The sequence below is a fragment of the Anarhichas minor genome, unplaced genomic scaffold (genome assembly GCF_050575085.1).
Source record: "Anarhichas minor isolate MPS153535 unplaced genomic scaffold, ASM5057508v1 ptg000062l, whole genome shotgun sequence".
NCBI classification, from domain to species: domain Eukaryota; kingdom Metazoa; phylum Chordata; class Actinopteri; order Perciformes; family Anarhichadidae; genus Anarhichas; species Anarhichas minor.
The window spans coordinates 3,890,886-3,913,063 of record NW_027466508.1 but is presented as its reverse complement, the minus strand read 5'-3'; the positions used below and the strand labels follow the sequence as shown (position 1 = coordinate 3,913,063).

Sequence of the window (22,178 nt, the reverse complement as noted above, 5' to 3'; positions counted from 1 at the left end):
TAAGGCCTGGAGGACTGAAATACACCCTTGTGCCTGGATTAAATACATTTTCTGGATAAATGTGTATTTTGTAAGATGTGGAAGAAGCGTGATATGCTGCAATTTCAGTGATTCAGATTTCCCTTTAGAGTTGTGAATTGTTGCTCAATAAATAATGTTTATTAGAAAACTTCATAAAGTTTTAATACTCTACTTCTAAAATACATGTTATGCAGGTTATGCGAGTCTCTGCACCTTGACCTACCTCTCTCTTAATCATTCTGTGTTCTGAACAAAAGAAGAAAAGTGCATGTTTTTTTTCCATTGAGCTGAGGATGATTTTAAATGTATTTGTTATCTCCGCCACACATTCATTTGTCACAATTAAAGGGTAGAAATGGCCTTTCCATTTGGACACAGTGAATCATCGCTGATTAACATCAGCAGTACCCTCAGGGATCCTACTGTTACACATCACTACAGACATACATATGTGTTGGCATAAGACATTGCACATACATTGGATGGCATTCCTGTGCAACAGGAATTTGTGTGATAACAACTTAAGCAATATTTGAGACGGCTTGTTTCAATTTCAATTCTGAAAATTGGCAACATTTCCCACAGCAATGGATTCACAAGAGACTGCAAATACATTTAATTCAAGATGACCACAAGTTACAATGTACATAGCGCTAAACATTCCTTTATAACAGAAGGTTATTATGTTAGTGTTGTGTTTTACCTGCATGTTTATTTTATGAAGTTTCCCCCCTTCAAGGAAATACAAAATTCTGTGTTTAATGGCTGGCTTTGCGTTTTTTACAGAAGCATGTTACAAGTAAAGTAAATCAAAATGACACATAGTACTCAATAAATATAGGACCCCACACAACAGAAAGTCAGACACAGAATACATTGGAATGAATAAAACACTTTGTCTCTCCCTGTCCTCTCCTCATATGATGCTCTCGGGGCTGGACTGGTTTGTATCTCTCTCTGCATCAGTGTCTGCTGTTAAAAAGCTGCTTCTTGGTGAAGTCGACTCTGTTTTGCTGTGGTCATCACTGCACAACATGAACCTCTCCTGGATGGCAGGGCTCACCTTTATTTTTAGTGGCAAAGAGTTGGCAGCACAAGTGAAAGATCCAGTTAAAACCGTGTTGTTGTCTAGGTCGGACACTGTGGTGGCATTGCAGTAAAACCTCCGGAGCCCCTTTCGGAAGTGAATGGTGAACAGGCCGTAGATGAGTGGGTCCAGGCAGGCGTTGACCAGCCCAAAGATGAACAGGATGTGGGTCAGTGAGTGGGAGATCTTCCCCTCAAGATCGTTGGGGAGGAACCAGTACCACAGGCCCAGCAGGTAGTATGGAGTCCAGCAGATAATGAAAGACGAGACGATCACAATACTCATTTTTAGAGTTCTCATCCGGGCTCTGGGGATGTTGTTCTTCGAACAACGCAAATGCAATTCATTGGAGAGCACTGGGAGCAGAACAAATGACAGACACAAGCATAGCACACATTATACAAGGCTTGAATGCAAACAAACAATACATAGTGTAAAAGATAGTCATTCCTCATGATTAAGGAGTGGTTCATGTGGTAGAGGAAAGGTAGTGGAAGGTTTTGGTACAGCTAGTTTGTTAATGTGACTTTGGTGAGCAGATGATAACAGCTGAATTGAATTTAGTGTATGTACGGCACAATAAAAAAGGTTTCCATCTCACAGCTTTGAAAAATGACATTAAAATCAACAGTCACGCTTGCGTTGTTTTGAGCTAAATTACTGCTCTAAATAATCCACAGAATTGACAACATTTTAGTGACTTCTTCCTTCGTAGATTCATTCTGTGAAAATAATTGTGCACAGCGGGGGTCTATGAATTATCATGAATAACCAGGACTTGTTGACTTTTTTAATATCATTTTTCAATGCTGCTCACATTACAATGGATGTGGTTCCTGTTGCTTATAAGCTCAAAAAAGCATTAAATCACCTTACAAACAAAGCCCAGTTTTTATCAATGTGCTTCTATTAATAAAAGGGTCAAAGAGACGACAGCAGTTATGTTGTATATGAGTTAATCACTGAGGTAAACTGAATCACTGACACCATTTGAACTCACAGTTGTCCCTTTTCAGTCGTTTGGAGATCTCGCAGAAGATCCTTGTGTAGCAGGTGATCATGATGACCAGAGGAAGCAGGAACAGGCAGGAAAAAGTGAACATGTTGTAGGCTGTTTCATGCCAGTGAGTGACAAAGCTTCCACGTGTGGTACACTGAGTGAAGGCCTCGGGAAGGATGATGGTCACATTGTGAAAAAGGAACATCTGAGGAAGGAAAGGAGGAAAATCAATAAATTACCAATCAATAACTAATCAATAAATGGTAATTGAGCGACAGATGACTCAAAAGGAATAAACTACTGGCCATGTTCATTCAACTTTTACGTTTTATTTAGTTTACGTACTTATTTTAAGCCCAACCATGATGTAAGAATCATATCAGACTATGGAAAGTGGCCATGTTCCTCTATGCATCTTAACAAAGACATTTTCTGGACATGACATGTTTAAGGAAAACCTGTTTATCTAATGAAAACCAGTCCTGACCTCTGGCCCTTATCTTCAGCGTGGACACCTGACCTTACCTGAGGAACTGACAGCACGACGCTCATACCCCACGCCACAGTCAGCATGACTCTGTTCCTCTTTCTGGCTTCACTGATAGCCAGGGGGTTGAGTATGGCTGACTGCCTATCCAGACTGATCACCACAGTGACAAAGGCGCATGAGTACATCGCCTGCAGCTTAAGAAACATCAGTAGCCTGCAGGCAAAGTCCCCAGCAAGCCACTGGACTGTGATGTTCCACACGGCGTCCACAGGCATCACGATGAAGGTGACCAGCAGATCAGCAACCGTCAGGTGGATTACCAGCACCTTGACGTGGGATTTACGCTTCCCATCGCTGCATGCCGCCCACAGCACAGCTAGGTTGCAAAAGGCCGATATGCCACAGAGAATGAAGGTAATAATCACTCTGACTTTCGCTGCTATGGTGAATGTAGGCAGCTGCAGGGCATCATCCCACACTGTCCAGTTGGAAGAGGGCGAGGAGCAGTTGGCATTCAGTTGGTGGTCCGTTGTCAGGTGATACACGATCGCCGCAGAGTCACACAGAGTGGTGTTCATTTTCTGAGGCTTTTAGAGGAAGCAGCATTCTGCTCATCCACCATGAAGATTAGTGCTGGTAACAAGAGTAAAGAAAAAAATAGACAATCAGCATAATTAAAGATGAATGAGTCTGGGGCCATGAAGTGGGCGCCAGGCATCCAAAAACATTTGTGTTACAAAAGAAACACAAACACCCCATGAATGAATAATGCAGTTATTTACATATTATCAAGAGAAACAAGGGAGTGTCATTCGCTTTGCAAATCAGTGGAAAGATGAAGCTCACAAACTGTAAGGAACATGGAAATTGTGAATATAGTACATTATGATATAAACTTCTTGCTTGTAATAGTGCTAACTACAATTTACAAATGGCATGTTCTGCTCAGAATTCCTCACTCAGTAATCATAATAACATTTCAACAGGGAAGATTATATATATTTTTGGCTTTATTAATTATTTTTGGATGTAATAAATAAAAGTTATTATTATGTTATACCAACAACATATATTTATAAATCAACTACAATTTCAAAACTAAAAACATGGGGCTCCATATGTAATTATTTTTTGTTGTGTGAGCCCAAATTAAAATTGTTTCCCAATAAACTGCAACAGGAAAAAATAATTGTCAGTTTCTCTTGCATTTAATAAGCATTAGCATTGTGTTGTCCACATCTGTACATGAGCAGAGCTGCATCACTGACAGAGTGACTGATGCTGTGAATAACAAAAACTTAAGGCATTTTTGAGTCCATTCAATGTATGACTCGCATGTTTACCATTTCCTCCTGATGTTAACGTTCATTAAAAAGTGAGCTTTAATTTTACACAAATAATGACATGTTGGTTGAACAGACGACACATGACATCATGCTAATAATGTTAATTAATTAATCAAAATTAAATGTGACATGCAAAGCAGCGGTCATTTTTGCACAATTACGCACATGGGACATGCACGCGCTTATCCAGTTTCCGTCTTATCTTTGAAATGTCCTTATTTTGACCGAGGTGAAAACATGCTGAGTATCCCGATAATGTAAAACTGTCATCCTGCTCCACAGATGGTATTTTGTAAGAATTACGGACTTCATCCACACAGATAGGACTTACAGACAAACAGTCATACTTTGAATGATTTGAAATACACCCAAATAAATAAATTCAAGAAAACAAATACAATGTTAGTGTCTGCAAAAAAAGACTCAGTTCGGCACAGCTGGGGTTTTTTTTCATTCCCACATTTGACACTAAGTGCACGCAGCCCCAAACCCCATTTAAAACAAAACTATAATTTATCTACAGTAGCATGTCCCCTCTAACGTTAACCTCAAACTACAGCCAGCTTTGCATGCAAAAAAAGTAAACTTACGTTCATGTGCAGGGGGTAGGACTGCTGGTTTACCCTTTAGCGCAATTCTGGGATCCAAAATAGCTTAAAATCATAGCAGACCGGAGCCTGCTGTACGTTTTGCAATGCAGTGGCACCTTCAACAACTGTTCAGCTCCTCTATTACCCAGTGCGTCCAGTGCGCTTCCAGCCGCTCCACCTTCCTCCATCTCTACCAATCAGAGCCGTGCAACAGAAACCCAGGGGCGGGGACTCCACGCTCATTGACAGATTTGTGGGGGGACCTAGTATTGTGCATGCCGGCTCATTGGAATGACTGTGACACACTAAATAGAACGGGACCATAAATAATATAAATTACACCATGTTTACCCTGCTATGCCATGTCAAAACGGCTGCTGTGAAGACCCGATATGATACCTGAAGTCGTGAAAGTGTCTCCTGTCTTTTTGTATCGAAATGAAGTGGTATAATATTTTTTTACAAAGCATGGCTCACCATTTTGTTGTAGTTGACACAAAACTATTTTTCATGCTAATTTGTGACAGCATGTTTTGGTAATTTGAGATATTAGTGTAGGACCTTGCTTTCAACCCCCATGATATATTTCTAAGAATATTCTAAACTGATATCGTGTTTGTCTTAACATTATATATGGCTATATAATTTACAACTCAATCACATTCCTAAGTCTTACGTATAACTATTGTGTTAAAATCAATCCTCAAATCTGGTCCATTGTGGTGACTGTAGTTAGGATATTCTTGGCATAGACAGTAAGAAGGGCAGCTGTAATGGCTAAGGGACAAATACGCTGATGACTGCCCACTGTCAGTTGGTAAAATTCTTAGTGTTGGACATTTTAAGAAGGATATCTTGTTTATACCTCATATTAAACAAGGTGCCAACAGTAGAGAAGGAATTAATATGAACCACAAAAACATATGTCATATGAATGTGGACAAATGTGTTTCACTGGCAGAGGTTTGCCCTCTGAGAGGCATCTACTTTGTTTAATATAATGGTTGCAATTACAATTGAATTAATCTGTCAGGGTACATCTAGCACTGGGCTCTGTTTCCATGGTAATGTTTCACGGAAAGTTAAACACAGGTCAATGCGAGAAAGGGAAGTGACAGGGATTAATTAAAGCGGTCTCTCAACTTCTTACAGCAGATTCCTCCTCATTATATTTCAGTTTGAAAACCGTAGAAATTGAAAGGGAAAGAGTGAGGGCCACCATCAGGTCCCAATTACATATTCAAAGGACCATTACATGGTGCTTATATGCTGTGTGAGACATTTATATTTAAATTGAATTTATTAGCTATTTTCCCTTGTATTAATGCAGTACATCCTGCTCATTTCTATTACTTTATTGAAGTATTAAGTAAACATTCTACTACTGAGCCATTGCATTTTTCACACTCCTCAGTGTTTGTCCTGAGATTTAAAGGAGACCTATTCTGCTTGTGTCCAGGTTCATTCTTATATTTTGGGTTAGAAGTTGTTTAATGTTTAAAAAAAGTAATACTATCTGTATGAATACCTGTATTCACCTTCTGTCTGAAAAACTGAGTTTTAGTGCATTTTCAATGGAATAGCATTGATAGGCAACAGCTTGGGTTCATGTTTACTTCCTGTCAGCTGATGTCATTCACATACACTGCAACCTGAAATAAACTGGGTCACATTTAGAATGTTTACATTTAAAACTATGAAAGGGTTTATTGTATAGTTGTGACTTTGAAACCGTACAGAAATCCTCCAAAAGTTGCTGGAAAACAAGTTTAGTTTTGCAAAATCTAGTGTGGACTGCAGGTGTGAATAGACAAGCCTGTACAGCCTGTTAAGAGGTTAATGATGGAAAATGAAACAAAACAAAAACACAACTAAAATACTTTGTTATATTTAGGCAACAAAAGTACCTCGTTCACACGGGACACGAACAGCAGTCTCCAGCGGACCTCCGCGGACTCATTTGAAACTTATTTGTGATATGCCATAAGCAGCATAAATGACAGGAAGTAAACAAGGACCCAACAGTGTTTCAGACAGAGGGTGAATACAGGTATCTTCAGACACACAGTATGAGAGTTTTATTAACATTAAAGAGGGTAAACATGTTCCAGTTGAAACCAAAAATAAAAGTATGAACTTGGAAATGAATATAAAGTGTCTCCGTTTATATTTGGTCCTCTTATTTTGTCTTTTATTTTAAATTTTACATAATTTATGTTTCATTTCTTTGTATTCGTTTTCATCTGCACACCTTTATATCTATTTCATGACATGTACCCTTACATGAAGCTTCCTTGTGAAATTTTTTTTTAATATATAGCAGTTTATTTTTTCACCTTCTAATGTCTGTCTCTCTTTTACAAATTTGCTATATGATCAGAAAAAAACATATATATATATATATGGTGACATTTTCTCAGTCGAGACACCACATCCTCTGACTTACATGGAGACTTGTACCTGGACAGGAAATATGGACTTTGCCTGGAGATGTATGTTGAAAGGAAGCACTCAACATAATTGAAGTGCTCTGGAGGAAAGTAACTGTGGTCGCATTGTTCAAGGACTGTGCTGATGTACAGTGCATTAGGGGTGATCCTTTGTGTTTACTGTGCCTGCCTAGAGTTATATTTTGTTTACTGACTATTTTTACAACTGGCATTATATTGAACCTTTCTGACTTTTGTTTTGAACAGCTAAAGATGCACAGATCAAATTTATGGACACATAAAAAAACAACATTCAAGAAACTTTAACATTTCCAGATGTATAAGCTACCGAGAAGGTTTTGGTAAACCAGTAAATGGTCCCCTTCCTTTGTGATGTCCTTGTATGCATGTTGCAGGATTTGTTTTGATTAATTGAGATGGATTCATTTCCCGGGTTTCAATTCAGAAAAGATAGTTATGTGATGTTTAACTCACGGCCAGGAAGGAAAGGAACATGCTGACCCTAAACATGTTGTTATTTGTCACCCTAGACCTCCGGCTTCATGCATCACAAGCTTTTGAAGGGAAGACGCGTCACACAATACAACATAATACTCTCGATTTGCGTCACATAATACAACATAATACTCTCGATTTATACACAGCTGTGTTTTTAAGTTTCAAAAAAAAAGGAGAGACATTGAACTATTTGTAGATTAAAGTCAGATGCAAGAAAACTAAATGTGTATTTAATAAAGTGATGTTGAATGGCCATTTGTCAAGAACAGTTTTGTATTTTAAGATGTTATCATATTACACTGCTGTTCCTAATGGTAATGTGAACCCTACTCCTTATTTCCACATAACTATATTCCCAACATCTATCGGTGTAATTTTTGTACACAATCCAAACATAAGGGTAAATTCAAACCTTGGAGTTTGTGTATAATGTTCTTTATGTCCAGCCAAGCTTATGCTCTGTGTCCTCCTTACAACTGTTATTTCTTTATTTCTTTATATTTTACCAGATATTGATGCTAAATTGTTGCTCTTACAGCATTTCATCATCCTTAAGTCAGCAGCTCATTTACAGTCTATCATGATGTAATATATGATAGTAGAGAGGGACAATGTGATGAGACAGGATCACGCTTTTTTGAATCACGTGAGGAAATTTACCCATTTTCAAGTTAATGTGACTCAAATTGGAAGCATGCCTTTTCAAACAAGGCCACATTTAAGCCAATGATGTTGTTTATGTTGTCTATTTGACACTTTCTTTAGACTTTACTTTTACTGAAGATTAATATCCTACATTTTCTAAAATATACCAAAAATGTTTATTAGTTGTTGCTTTTTTTGTAGGCAGGCTTTAGTTTTTCAAATATCACAAGAGTTTCAAACATCACATACCAGACCTATACTTTTCAAATAAATGCACTGCATGTTTTACCCAAGACAACAGTAATGTGAAGTTGAAGAAACAGAACCAAACATGTTCACTGTGATGGATTTACAGATCCAAAGCAATGTCGAATTTTGTACAGTATCCTAAATAATGCCAGTGCTACAGTATTTTATGCTATTTCATGTTTCAAGCATCCACCTTAACACTGACAAAACTACTGGATAGTAACAGGAAAACCTACAGAAATATGTCATCATTGCCAAGAATAAAGACAGATTTTGTGAGCATGATAATATATATGCTAAATGAGGATGGGAATAGAGCGCTCTCCAATTGCATGTAAACAGCTGGATTGAATTGAAGGCCAATCAACACATGTATGAAAGTGCAATGTTTAACTCCCTGCTGCACACAGGCAGGACAAGCTGACAAAAACATTTCATCACAGTCCCCTCAGCTTGAAATGCCTGTGCTTTCTTAAGCACGCAGCAGAGAAATGTTCGACAATTAGCCTAAAAGGACCATTTATTATTTTTTCTCTCAATGGAGAGTTTGACACGAGTGAGAAATCTCTGGCAGTCATCGATTCTTGGCCAGCAGGGCCAAGAATCTTACATTTATCAATCAACCGTCACTGGTACCCTTACTGTTACCACCTGTGGCCCACACTGAAGGAAAAAGCATAATTTCAGGACACTCTGAAGTTGCACTCAGAGGGAATCAGCATATTTCATTCATCAAAGATTTCAGCTCGATATGCATGGGTGTGTGTGTGTGTGTGTGTGTGTGTGTGTGTGTGTGTGTGTTCAGGCGAGCAAATGGGCAAGCATGTGTGGTTCAGAAGTCTAAACAGGGTTTGGTTTGGCAATCTATGAAGATTATGAATTCCTGTTCTGAAAATAAGGAACTTTGCTTGTAAAACACAACTTTACATACAAACAAACTATTTAGAATGCACTGTCAATTTACGACAGACGTTTCCCACAATAGATTACTGCGAAATATCTACTCATGAATCAGTATAGATTCAAGTTGTAACTTAAGTATGAAATATGAAATGCATTGAAAGCCACATGACTGTTATCATCTAAAGCAGCAGTTAGAGTATGCCTTGAAAGCTTTAGTTAGACAGCAGATTTCAAAGTGGCACATAAAAACCCCAAGCCGTAGTTGCAACAGCCTTGTAATCAGGCCAGGGTCATGCAAGGCAAGGCAGCTGCTGTGTTTATCTCAAGTCTTTGTGCTATGGAGCTTCAGGGGTGAAGTCTCCATGTACGCTTGAAAATCCACCACCATATGGTAGTTTTAGCTTCTCGGCCATGTAGTGGCACATTAATCAGTGACAGGTGAAATATTGCTCTGAAATTCATATAAAGATGAGGGGGAAAGGAAAAAGACACAGATAATTTTTAAATCAAGATGAAATGTAAATGACTGCTGCTTATTGTGGAAAATCCACATACATTTGTTTCTGCTGTATACATAATGTGGTAATAGTTCCACTAATAAACCCCATCATAACATATTGACAAATCGTCTCTTCTAATGGACAAAAGGATCTGCACTTGAGCTAATCTGTTGTTGAGAACTGATAATGTTTTTTTTCTTTTTCGTGAAACGGATGAATTTGAGAGCAGACTGGCTATTAGCTAATTAGTGCTGAGGAATACACTGGAGGAAAAAGGATCACCGATAATAACTTTGCTGCATCTTCACCCACGTTAACCTTAATGGGTGATTTGCATGAATCATACATTGATTAGGCTAGAAGCAAAGCTAAAAGGAAAAGAGGGAAGAATATGGAGTCGCCTAGTGAGAGATAATAAGCAGTGACAAGTGTAGCCTACAGTGTGAATCTCATACAAGGATAATATATACAGTATACACATAGTAGGTCACTGCTTTGAGTGGTCGGAAGGCTAAAAGGCGCTTTACAAATTCAAGTCCATTTATCTCATCCAGTCTTGACTATTAATAATACATCCTGAGCCTGAACACACACACACACACACACACGCACACACACAAACACACACACACACACACACACACACACACATACAGAAAGAAGAAAGAAAGAAATTAATCTGTGTAAAAGAAGGACTTAATTTAAAACCTGAAAAGGACCAAATGTACTGCATATAATTAAGCAATCGGTATAATCTCAGTAACACCATAGGCTAGTGTTCTTCCTTATTGAGAATTTAGGCTATATTATGCTAAAACGGATTAATGTACGTTATGCCTACTTTTACATTTTCACTGTATGACATTTGGTAATTCATCATTTCTACGTTTTGGTAGTGCTACTTCTTTATTATCATAGTGTGCATGTCTGTTGTTGAGACGCTGCGAGGTGAAACCAATGGGTCAGCGTCTCACGTGGTCATGTGTCACTCACGAGCCAATACAGGAAGTGCCTGGCAGCTGCTGGTGGCGACTAAACAATCGCAATGAACGTACTAGTAACTTAGCGAATAGAAAGTGTCTCCGTGTCATATTAGTAGTCAATTAATGTGGATACCGCCAGACTCCGCAAAAAAACGAATGTTACCGAAATGGAAAGAGCAGTCAGATTCATCATTTTGTCGGTCATTTTCTCTGTATCGCAGGTAAGTTAACGGATGATTATTATAACAGAAACTGAACTGGGTATGGTCACCAACTGACGGGCCTTATAGCTGGACTAACCGTCGAAAAACACGCCAGCTACGACTGCTGTTAACTGTCTAAATGTTATTCTGAGTATGTAGCTAGTCGACACACTGAGCTAATATGTGTATCGGAAGCATCGTGTTGTTCGGGTACCCGAGAGACAAACGGCTGCTGTCGGTGAGCTAGCGTTAGCCCTACCGCTGGTCAGTTAGCCCGACCGCTAGTGGGGTTCAGCTCGGCTACAGCTCCCTTAACTCAAATTGAATCATACACCTCGTGTGATGGCCGTTAAAATCTAAGTTAGTTTACTTGGCGTTAAGTTATATAGTTTAATTTGAGCCGAGAGTGATTTTGACAACGTCCTCTACTACGTCATCAACAAGGAAGTGTTTTACATATTTATTTCAGGATTGAGAGATCATAACATATAGGGACAGACTTATTGATCACTGAGGCCCTGTGTGATCACAGAGCAGTTAATGTAACTACAGTATGTATGTGTCACTGCTCTAACTATGTCAAATGCTATTGAAATGACTGGTTTGGGGTAAGGTACATTCTTCAATATTTTCAATATGTGTGGAAGTCAAAAGAATAACATTTGTTGCCCGACAGATAAACTGCCAAGAGGCAATCTTGCACGTCTCAAATGGAAGTACACATAAGGAGTACTGTATCGTCCACAATCATTCCTGGACCCCGCTGTCACAAACCCTCGATGCTGCTGTAAGTTCTTCAAACCTCTTCAAGCACCATTCTACTGTTAATTATTAGTATTAGGAAAGGGAAATAACTCTGACTTTTATTTACATATTAAGCCATTTTTTTCCATTTTCTGTCTATTTGTTTTATTTTTTTATATTTTATTAATTGTATATCCTTCTATAAGTGGTTGCCTGCTTAAGTGGCCAGTGGACAAACTTAAGATGAACTTAAAAATGTAAAATCTCAAAAAGTCACTTATACAGCCTGTATTTATAACCTGGTGGCAGTTGATTAACACCCACAATTGTGTGACTTCTTCTATGTTTCCCAATGTTTTGATGGGGAAAATTCTAGGAAACTCTCCACCTATCCTAATCGCTACATTACGCGTTGTCTCCACTTTCTCAGTTGCAGTATCCACTGGTGAATATGACCGGCACGGTGCTGTGTAACAACTCCGGGGTCAGTCCGGATGTGGTGAAGGGCAAAGCGTTGGTGGTGATGAGGGGGGACTGTGATTTCAGCCAGAAAGCTCTGGTTGCTCAGAGCCTCGGAGCTACAACTTTGCTCATTGCCACCAACACATTCTTGGTAGGACATTCACGTCAAACTGTATTTTGTCAGTCGAATAATCATGGGAATGTGATTTGATATTTTCGTAATATTTCAGGTGTATTCATGATCAACTAACTCTCGTGGAGGACCGTAATCTTTTTGTTTTGTTGTTGATCTGTACGTGATCATAATACAAACGTCCAGATGTACGAATGTAACATGTAAGATGCACATGCAGAAGTGACTCACGGAAGTGAGAAAGTGACACACGATACCAGTGGTGTGGCTGTGGGGATTTCCATTTAAAATGGAAACCAAATTTTCTTGTTTCATGACATGATTGGTTTACTGTGTCATCTTGTCATACTTGTTGTTTGCCCATATAACATGCATAAAATGACTCACCTACAGCTAGACAAGTAATTCTAAACAACTGCATTTATGAAAATGTCTCTTTTACTTCTCTGCTTTTCAGATCACTCCATCAGCCAACGACTCAGAGTACGCACAGATCCATATTCCTCTGGCTCTCATGAGGTACAGGGACTTCCTTGAAGCACAGCTGGTCAGTCCTTACTTTTCAGTCTTGGTACCACCCCTCTTATAAAGGTCAATGTGATGAAGAATGTTAAACTGGAAAAGTTCCTTATTAAATGTTTGATCCTTATGTATGTCCTCAGGAGTTTGGTGAAGGGATGCAGGTGAAGCTTTATGCTCCACCTCACCCAAAGATTGATGCGAGCATTGCAGTCATGCTGGTGATTGCCATTGTCACAGTCGCCTTGGGCGGCTTCTGGAGCGGGGCGTGTGAGAGGTGGGACACTGCAGCTTCACGTACAGTGCACTATCTATACATTTTAATTCAATCACACTAGAGCACATATTAGCAGAAAATATAGTTGCTGCATTGTTAAAACTGCTAAAATGGGTCGTTTAATTTACTTGGGATGGTCGTTAATATACCTGGGCGGCTTGCCAAGTAAAATCTATGTGTGGGACACGCTGGTGGTTAGTATGCAGTGACAATGTAATTAAGTGTCAATGTGAATGTATTATTTACTGAAATGTCAACATACAGTAGATGCCATTGTCAACAAGCAACACATACTTTCCCAAAGGTCATATTTATTGCAGTGCTATTATATCACATTGAATGCAACTGTACGGTCCACTCTCTGTGTATTGGATGCTGCCTGGTCTTTTTTTTCCTAAGAACCACCAGTTTTATAAACAATATGTCTGCGATACATTTGATAAAATCAAACGTTTTTCTGTTGTTGGCAGAGATCGGTTGAACGGTGATGGAGGAGGGGGAGAGAGCAAAGCTGACAGCGGAGAGCTTTTCCTGTACTCTCCTCTCAAAGTGGTCATCTTTGTCGCCCTGATGTGTGGGATGCTGGTCCTCATGTACTTCTTCTACAACGTCCTCGGTAAGTGGTAGTATATACAGCTCTTATGTACTCTGAAGGAGTCAATGCTTGAAGTGGAAAAAAATAAGTGCCAGCACTCCCTTCCAGACCTTATGCAGATTACTCTGTGCGAACGCAATTCATGTGTTATCCGTTGTGTCAAGAACTTTTGCAAATTACCCTGTGCCAGCACACTGCATGTGTTTTGCAGTATATATGTCAGGAACTCAGAGACAGACCTCTGAGCAGCCTTGACGCATTAACCTGTATGTGTTCAACTCTGTTCCTTCTTGCAAGAAGGATTGCGTTCGCACAGAGTAATCTGCATATGGTCTGGAACACCACTTTCTCTTTGACAATTCGTTCTAGTAAAAGGGTCACCTTACCCCAATCAGGAACGTCATGGTTGCAAATCAGCTCTGCGTAAACATTGACGTGCTCAACAGATTTATTATCTCTTATTTAGGACAAACAGCTGAAATGCTCATCAGGTAGAAAGCTGTGATGCCTAATCGCAAAAACAGCTGAGACGCTTGGTGTCAAAAGAAGTTCACACAAACACTCACGTGAGGACGCAGGCCTTTGCAAATGCAAAACATTCCTTTAGTCATTCGATTTTTCCCAACAGCTATGTATCTTCTATAGTAGGCCTGTAATACTCCAATAATATTCCAACTCAAACATTATAGCGTTACGGTAGTATGTTTTTACATTTACCCAAAGTGTTAATCCTTAAAGTGCTTTCCTGTGTTATTTGTAGCCTATGGTATCGTACGATAGCGTGGAATCAACACCAGCCAGTCGGGCAGGCGGGTGTGCATGCCGAGCTGAGGCGTGTGAGCCATTGATTCAGGTTTTAGAAGTCAAGATCCTCGCACATATTACGCAGCAGGACTAAGAGACTCATTCATATTATTAACTGACTAAAAGAAACAAGGAGATATTGGGTTTGGTAATCCTCCCCCAAGAACATTTGAAGGGTTCTGACTTAAAACTATGCAATTGTACATCATGGACCATTATTATAGATAACTGTGTACTCGTGGGTACCTACCGGCCCGCTTCAAGTACTGGAAGGAGGAGGAGTGATTATATCTGAAGTTTTGTTAATGTGATCTGTGTTTCTTTTTCCCCCAGTTTACGTCATTATTGCTATCTTCTGCCTTGCGTCTGCCTCTGCACTGTTCAGCTGTCTAGATGCGGTGATGGAAAAGATTGGTTGTGGCACTGGGAGGTATGAGCATTGCTCTTTAAATAATCTAAACGCACATTCCACTGCTGTTGGGGAAACTATGAAATAGACGATTGTGTGATTTAGACCAGCAGACAGTGTTATAACTTCACAAAAATGAATAATGTAAAAACAACCATTTCAGCCAGATGTATCAATACTACCTGATGATAAGTGAATACGTGTGAATGTTTTACTGCTTTTCCTGGGTCCCCCATGATTTCAGTAACGCATCTAAACAAGACGGACATTATGGTCACAGTGTGTTGGCTTGTCTGTCTCTGAATCGCACCCTGGCAGACAAACTGCTGAAAGTCTTTATTTATGTGTCTGTGTCTTTTTCTAGCTTCTCCATCCGAAGTTACAACTTCTCTGTGAGGTCTCTCATACTGGCTGCTGTGTGTATTAGCATTGCTGTGGTCTGGGGCGTCTACAGGAATGAAGACAGGTACTGTGAGGGGAAAACACACAACACAAAACACACAACCATAACACACTCGGGCACGGCTGAGCCACCGTCACAGAGGACTGTTTTGGTGGTGAAGCAGGAAATGCGTACTGGTTAAAATGATCTGGTAAACACTCGCATTGCAGCAGCAGCAGTGCTTTTAACACCCAAGTCAGTGTTAGTTTTTAAAGTATCTTTATAGCTTGTTGAAGGCTGACTGTAGGACTTTTTATTTATAGTAGATGCTATTTTATTTTCAGCCTACCTGTCACAATGTCTGTGTTGCTGTTTTGATCTTATTCAGACAGCTTAGTCTGAGTGACAACCCGAAAAAAACATTTGAAGTCAAAGTCTCTCGGTAAAATATCAAACACATGACTTTAATTCATGTTGTTCTCGGCTTTGTGTCATGATTTTAGCAGAATTTTCTTCAGCAGGTTAAAGTTAGAAACACACATGCTCAAGTTCAAACACCGTAAAAGAGCTTTTCTTTGTCTTTGTAGCTGGATCTGGATCTTGCAGGACCTCCTTGGCGTTGCTTTCTGCCTCAACTTCATGAAGACCATTTCTCTGTCCAACTTCAAGGTACCTCTTCACAGCCAGAAGTATATTTTCAATATTTATTATCTTCTGTCATTAGCATGCCACACACTGTCCCATTGTACCAGATATTATTGGCAATGCTGATAAAGCAGTGTTGAAATGTTCAAATAAATGTTTTTTCTCACTTCTGGAATTAATCTTAGATTGTTTTTTTCTCCATAATGACATAGATCTGTGTGATTCTGCTGAGCCTCCTGCTTGTGTATGACGTCTTCTTCGTTTTCATTACTCCTTTCTTCACCAAGGTATGAGTATATGTATGTATACATATGTATGTATATGTATTTATTTAGTTGAATTTTCTCAGGGTTGGAGCAGTAGGGTTTTTCACAGACTTAACTGCCACTTATATGTTCACCTCTTCGTTGTTTACGTCCAGTTAACATATTTCACATGTGCACAAAAGCTTAATATAAGTGAAGAAGTGATGGCACACACACAACTGCACACTGACACCTAACGTCATTGAATGGGAGACGTTTTTGCAGCTCAGGTGTTTGATGGCATGGAGTAACACAATAAGAATGCTTGGCCTCTCTTCTCTGTCACAGAATGGAGTCAGCATCATGGTGCAGGTTGCCCTGGGCCCGGAAGCATCAGGAGAGAAGGTCAGTCCTCCTGCATTGCTTCTTCCGTCAAAGGGGAACTTCACCAAATCGATCAGGCATTTTCAAAATGATCAGATGCCACATTCAGTCTTTTCATTGTTTTTTCCATGAGCTTTTAAATGGTTGAAAGAATATTAAAGGACAGCCTATTGTTGTACATTATTAAATATCTGGAATTATCATTTATATTATCATTTATAGGAAATCACCATTTTCTTTAAACCAACTCAGGCACTTTTATGCTGACCTAGGATGGTTTTTGAGTCCCAAAATGTTTCACTTTATTGGGAGACACATGGTTCCATGAGTGAGTTCAATTAAAGGAGTGACTGTGTGTTCAGGAAGAGCAGTGTGCAAGAGTTCACCTAAGTCCTGGAGAACAATCTACAACCTAAGCTTGGTGGAGTTCCCCTTCACCTTTGTAGTGTCTTCAGCTTTATTAACATGCTGGCTGATCAGCACTGCTTGTTGTTGATGCCCGATGAGGCCCGATGGACTGATTGACTAACTGTGCGTTGGGGTTGGGTGGGCTCTGTCGTAGACGCAAGGTAACATGGTGGAGGTCCCGGCTGAACCCCAGATTCCCTCTGAGAAAGTAAGGCCTGACTTGTTGACCTCCCCCTCCTTTTCTTAATGCGACATCCTGAGGCCATCGTAGATGTTTGGTCTCAAGATAGATTCTCATGAGCAGAACTCCCCTTTTATAAAGGGCTCGCCAACTATGTGATTACAAATATGATACGGAAAGTTCTTTCTTTTGTTTTGTATATTATTCTATAAACACACATGGACTGCCCAGACACATCAAAACTCAAATTTTACTAACTGGAGAAAAAAAAAACAAAGCAAGCATTCTTTCAGCTAAAAGTATAAAACATAATATATGATATATTACTGGATAATATTGTACCCACAATTGTGTCTTGGTGACCATACTGTCCGTGTGTATTAGGCTTGTACTACGATATATATACCAGAGTATGTAAAAAATCCCGACGGTATGATTTTAAATGCCGTCATAAATACAGATGCTCCACTTTTTATAACGCTGAATTGATGTGACGATTGCAGTACACAGAACGCGCCACCAGAGGTCAGTCTCTAGCAGAGAAAGATGGCGGCCCTGATCGGGGATAATTTGGGTTTTAGTCTTCTTTCAACTACAGTCACAGTTTAAAGCCACGGACCCATTCAGCCCGCCCACACCTAATGTGATCTAATCTATAATGTTCATGACATTCTTGGATGTTATCCTCCTTATGAAAACAATGTTCATGCGAGATATACATAATGCTTTTACCGTACCTCTGTACAAAAGGGAAGAAACGCACACGTCAGACTCTCACATGATCGTCTGGTCAAGTCACTTGATTTGTATTTTGAACACGGCAGTTCTGCTCAAGCTGAATCCCTTTCTGAGCAATGTTTTCGTGTTGTATTTGGCCGTCAGGGTGTCACATTCTTTTGTTTTTATAGAAGTGTTTCTGTATGTATATCCCATTTGAAAGCATTGTTTTCTGACTATTGTAAGTGTGTTTGCTGCTCAGTTAGAGTTCCCCGGGGTAAGCAGGACTTTTCCTGCTGCATAGCTTATGGTCTCGAGCAATACACACCAAATCACTGCTTTGAGAAATTGATATTAAGTAAAGCGTCAGATTGAGTCAGTGTAACACAATGTAGAGCTCACTGTATTTGGTTGCATACAACACAATAATTCTGCTCTCACACTTTATGTTTATGAACATATCAAATGTGTTTTCTGCTCAGCTGCCAGTGGTCATGCGTGTCCCACGGTTCTCAGCTTGGGCTCAGAACCTGTGTGGGATGCAGTTCTCCATCCTGGGCTACGGAGATATCATTGTTCCAGGTGAGTTCCAAGTATCACAGACGGTGTTTAAACACAGCAGGTAAATACTGATGTGTAGAGTTCACACAGGCAGTGTGGCCCAGGTCTCACGTGTTGCTTTAAAAGTACCAAAACTAACTATGTTAATATAAATTTAAAAAAAAGCAGAAATACAAATAGCAGCGCGGAGAAGCAACATTTATAGTGTGATGACTCAACCTCTGCGTCCTCGTTGGTCCAACAGGTCTCCTGGTGGCCTACTGCAGCAGATTTGATGTTTGGATCAACAGCAGCAGGAAGATCTACTTTGTCTGCTGCTGCATAGGTACATCACCATTCAACGATCATTGTATTAATATATCTTGAATATATATATCCATCGTTGATCCTGTAAGAACAAGTGTACTGTGCTTGTGTTTGCCCGTCTCTCTCCCTGTAGCCTATCTGCTGGGAATGATCGTGACGTTTGCTGTGATGCTGCTGTCGGGGATGGGCCAGCCCGCTCTACTCTACCTGGTGCCCTTCACCCTGATCACCTCCGCCGTGGTGGCCGGGTGCAGGGGAGAGATGAGGCAGTTCTGGGCGGGAACCACCTATGAGGTGAGACGACCGGTGAGAGAGAGAGAGTTTGAAGTTATTCTGTACCGTTTGGGCACTTCCTGTGGGACTTCCTGCGTTCATACAGGTTTTCAGTGTATTTCTGAAGAACTTCACTCTACTTTTATCTGTGACGTACGTTTCTTCACCACCAGTTCATGATACTAAAGTCAACACAGACGGCACTGTTCCAAAGACGGAAGTACACAGTCGAGGCTTATTGACAAGTCATATGCTCACTGCTAGTCACTCGGAGGATGTTGTTAATATTTACTTACACAAACAAGGCGTACAAGCTTTAGTGCCGAGCTGCCTGCGCACAACATAATAAATAGCTGTTCAGACATTTCCTGGTCTGCTCTGAGGGTTTGCGGCTTCGTTATTGCAGACTTTCTGCAGAGCAAGATGGTTTTAATTCTCTTTCTGTTTATGTTTTAAACAAAACAGTAAAAATGTAGCTACACAGCTTTCATCATTGCCAGTGTGTCATGCAGGTGAACTGAGATTAGGCCGTTTATTGAATGGCAGCCTCAAGGGAAATGATTCCTGACAGTTTTCCTTGTTTCTTTACTGTTTGTGAAGTATGTGAACTCGTTCTGTTGTGACCGGTAGAAGTTTCAATCGTAGACGCTGCTGTTTTTTATTGACTGCATGATCCACAGCATGAATCTCACAAGAGAACGTGTAATAGAAGCTGCATTTTTTTTTTTTAACGTGAGGCATGTTTTCTTTTTACTACTATTTGCCCCCTTTTTTGATTCTAACCTTAATTTGACGTCAGCTCAGCTCTCTGCAGCTGGAGGTACTGAGTAAACACTACAGCATCACCACACTGTCATTACACTTACCCTAATTCAGGCTCGCACTTCAGACATTCCTGTGAGTCACCCACTGGTAGTGTATTGACCGACTCTATTCCAAGATGTTGTGCTGTCTTTGAAGAACCGAATGTGATCGGCAATGGAAAGACATCTGTTTTTTTACATCCTCCTTTAGCCCGGCATGTGCTGTGTCACACCCGTTCATTACCATTTGGTGACGTCTCCCACAATGACTTAAGGCCCCGTTATGATAATTAAGAATAAAGAAATGTGTCCTGCAGTGGCATTATTTAAAATGTAGCAGCAGAACCTGTTACATGTTTATGATGTTTTGTAATATTAAAAAAGAAAAGATAGAGATTCAAATATTAAGCAGTGTAATTTAAGTAACACACTTAATTATTCATGTTTCATGTGCAACTAGCATGAACTGAATCAATGGCTGCTTGGAAGTTATGAAGTTGGCTTAATATAGTTTGTAGTTTAACAAAGATCCTGCAAAATCCTTTGAAGCTGTGAACATTTCTCCCCTCGAGGTCCGAGATTGCATGGATGTGTCGCATGAATATGCTCGTCTTTTTATGTGAGAGACAGAAAAAAAGAGCAGGAAAGAGATAATTCTGACCTGGCTTCATCTTCACCAGGTCTTGGACTCATCAAGGGAACCTTTGCTGCCAGGTTTGCTTCCCTCCAACCCAGACCTCACCCCTCCATCTCTCACGCCCTGTTATAGTGTTGCTTACTGCGATGCCTTAAGCTTTTCTTCGGGGCTTCTTTAAGTCCCCCTTTTATCCTTTTCTTTGGACATTTTAACCCCTGACTTCCAGGGTCAATGTGATATTTACAGACACAACCGATCGAATGCCTTTTTAAAATACAAAGAACCTGGAGGACCTACCTTTGGACAGGACATAGTTCTGCATTAACTCACCACTAGGTGTCTCTAGTTGATTGAAAATAATCGAAAAATGTCTGAAGAGCTTCTCAGCAACACACCTTGTGTTAAAGCCATGGCCCTGGAATACCGTTAACTTCCTCTCATTATTTCATTTTGTTTGTTTTATCATTCTTTCTCCACTCATCCATCTTTTCCACCCAGCAGGAATTAATACTTGCATCCCTCCATCCTTCACACAGTTACCTACATGTCTGCATGTTGCTTGCAGTTATTGGGACCAGGATGTGTTCTCTCTGTGACTTGCTATATGTACAACATGCAGCCCGTCTGGTGTTGTACATGCAGTGCGCTTTGCAATTTAAACTTCCTAAAATCTCTTCGTCTGTCAATTGTATTTGGTAAACCCCCAAAAATATGAATTCTTTCTTTTCTCTTTTTTTTTAGAGGGAAAGACCGACTGCTCCGCGGAAGGACAAATTTGCTGACTTAGAGGGTTGAGAATGCACCCCACCGCTGGATGCTTTCTTAAAAACATTTTAATATTACATTTGCAGAGCGAGAGAACACATGTTATTGATCAACAGATTCGTGAAACTCTACGTGTTTATTTGTCTGCTGCAAATGGCTAGAAGGTTAATGAATATTGTGTTGGCTTGTTTAGTGCCTGAGAGGTTTGTTAGGCTCACGTTTCAGAAGACTGTGATGACTTTGCCTTTTGTGATGATTGCATACGACAAAATGAGGAAGCACTTTATAATATTCAGCTTGACAGTTGTTTCATCAGGGGGGGGGTTTAAATTCATTGTAGCCACAATATGATACATTTTTGATAACTGTTTTGGGGTTTCTGTGTAACCAGTTTGTATGATGTAATTTCTTTCATCGCCTTATAATAAAGTGAACTTATATTTAATATTGTTGTAGGTGTATTGTGTTCCTTGTTGAAACTTCCACACGGATACTTGGGGACACAAAATCAAGTCGAGCAGTGACTTATTGCTCTGTTCCACGCAGCTGTTATTGAGTGTACGAGCTGTGAGGAAAGGTTGGCTTATTAAGCGACTTGTGGGGCCTTTTCTGTTCTGTGAGGTAGCCGGGGGCCAGACGGGGCCAAGCATCAATCAATAGGCTCTTTGAATTCATTCTGCAACAAAGGATGTCGACGGTGTGAAGATGATAAAACAGTTGGTACAATGAAGACCGTCGGATCACTATTTGTGTCTCATAGACTTAGTGCTAAGGAGCCCATTGAAAACTGTTTTTTATAAATCTGTTGAATGTAAAATGATAAAAGAACGTTATTGTCCGGAGGAGGAGCACGGTCCCTCCAACCAGGCTTCTGTAGTCTTTGACGTCTACAGTCCTCATTAGTGTGTTTATATTGCACACGTTGTGCTTGTGTTTATGAGTCTTGTGCCACTTCATCATATT

General features: G+C 40.0%; 2 protein-coding genes across 5 annotated transcripts; one reads left to right on the top strand and one right to left on the bottom strand.

Annotated features, from left to right (window-relative positions):
• Positions 1–622: 622 nt before the first annotated feature.
• LOC142933839 (gonadotropin-releasing hormone receptor-like) lies at positions 623–4,648 on the bottom strand. Its single transcript, XM_076078101.1, has 4 exons — positions 4,535–4,648; positions 2,634–3,231; positions 2,109–2,313; positions 623–1,464 (listed from the first exon to the last, which is right to left on the bottom strand). Exons 2-4 carry the CDS (start codon positions 3,174–3,176, stop codon positions 938–940), a joined length of 1,275 nt encoding a protein of 424 aa, XP_075934216.1. The 5' UTR covers positions 3,177–3,231; positions 4,535–4,648; the 3' UTR covers positions 623–937.
• Positions 4,649–10,788: 6,140 nt separating this feature from the next.
• sppl2a (signal peptide peptidase like 2A) lies at positions 10,789–21,660 on the top strand. 4 transcript variants are annotated; one of them, XM_076077743.1, is made up of 17 exons: positions 10,789–10,983; positions 11,642–11,752; positions 12,140–12,322; positions 12,762–12,851; positions 12,967–13,100; positions 13,571–13,716; positions 14,833–14,929; positions 15,273–15,374; positions 15,878–15,959; positions 16,148–16,222; positions 16,529–16,585; positions 17,127–17,180; positions 18,353–18,452; positions 18,676–18,756; positions 18,871–19,043; positions 20,494–20,527; positions 21,192–21,660. In XM_076077743.1, exons 1-17 carry the CDS (start codon positions 10,930–10,932, stop codon positions 21,230–21,232), a joined length of 1,614 nt encoding a protein of 537 aa, XP_075933858.1. In that variant the 5' UTR covers positions 10,789–10,929; the 3' UTR covers positions 21,233–21,660. The 4 variants fall into 4 exon arrangements, with proteins under 4 accessions (XP_075933858.1, XP_075933861.1, XP_075933860.1 ...); XM_076077744.1 differs by having other exon boundaries at positions 10,790–10,983; positions 18,871–19,031; XM_076077746.1 differs by lacking the exon at positions 17,127–17,180.
• The last annotated feature ends 518 nt before the right edge of the window (positions 21,661–22,178 follow it).

What these genes read in the sequence shown, in the direction of transcription:
- sppl2a (XM_076077743.1), top strand. Translation starts at nt 10,930, where the DNA reads ATGGAAAGAGCAGTCAGATTCATCATTTTGTCGGTCATTTTCTCTGTA. An exon ending in ATTGGTTGTGGCACTGGGAG is followed by an intron (nt 14,930 to 15,272) that starts GTATGAGCATTG and finishes GTCTTTTTCTAG; the next exon opens with CTTCTCCATCCGAAGTTACA. An exon ending in CCTATGAGGTGAGACGACCG is followed by an intron (nt 19,044 to 20,493) that starts GTGAGAGAGAGA and finishes CATCTTCACCAG; the next exon opens with GTCTTGGACTCATCAAGGGA.
- LOC142933839 (XM_076078101.1), bottom strand. Translation starts at nt 3,176, where the DNA reads ATGAACACCACTCTGTGTGACTCTGCGGCGATCGTGTATCACCTGACA. An exon ending in TCGTGCTGTCAGTTCCTCAG is followed by an intron (nt 2,314 to 2,633) that starts GTAAGGTCAGGT and finishes TTCCTTCCTCAG; the next exon opens with ATGTTCCTTTTTCACAATGT. An exon ending in ACGACTGAAAAGGGACAACT is followed by an intron (nt 1,465 to 2,108) that starts GTGAGTTCAAAT and finishes TTCTGCTCCCAG; the next exon opens with TGCTCTCCAATGAATTGCAT.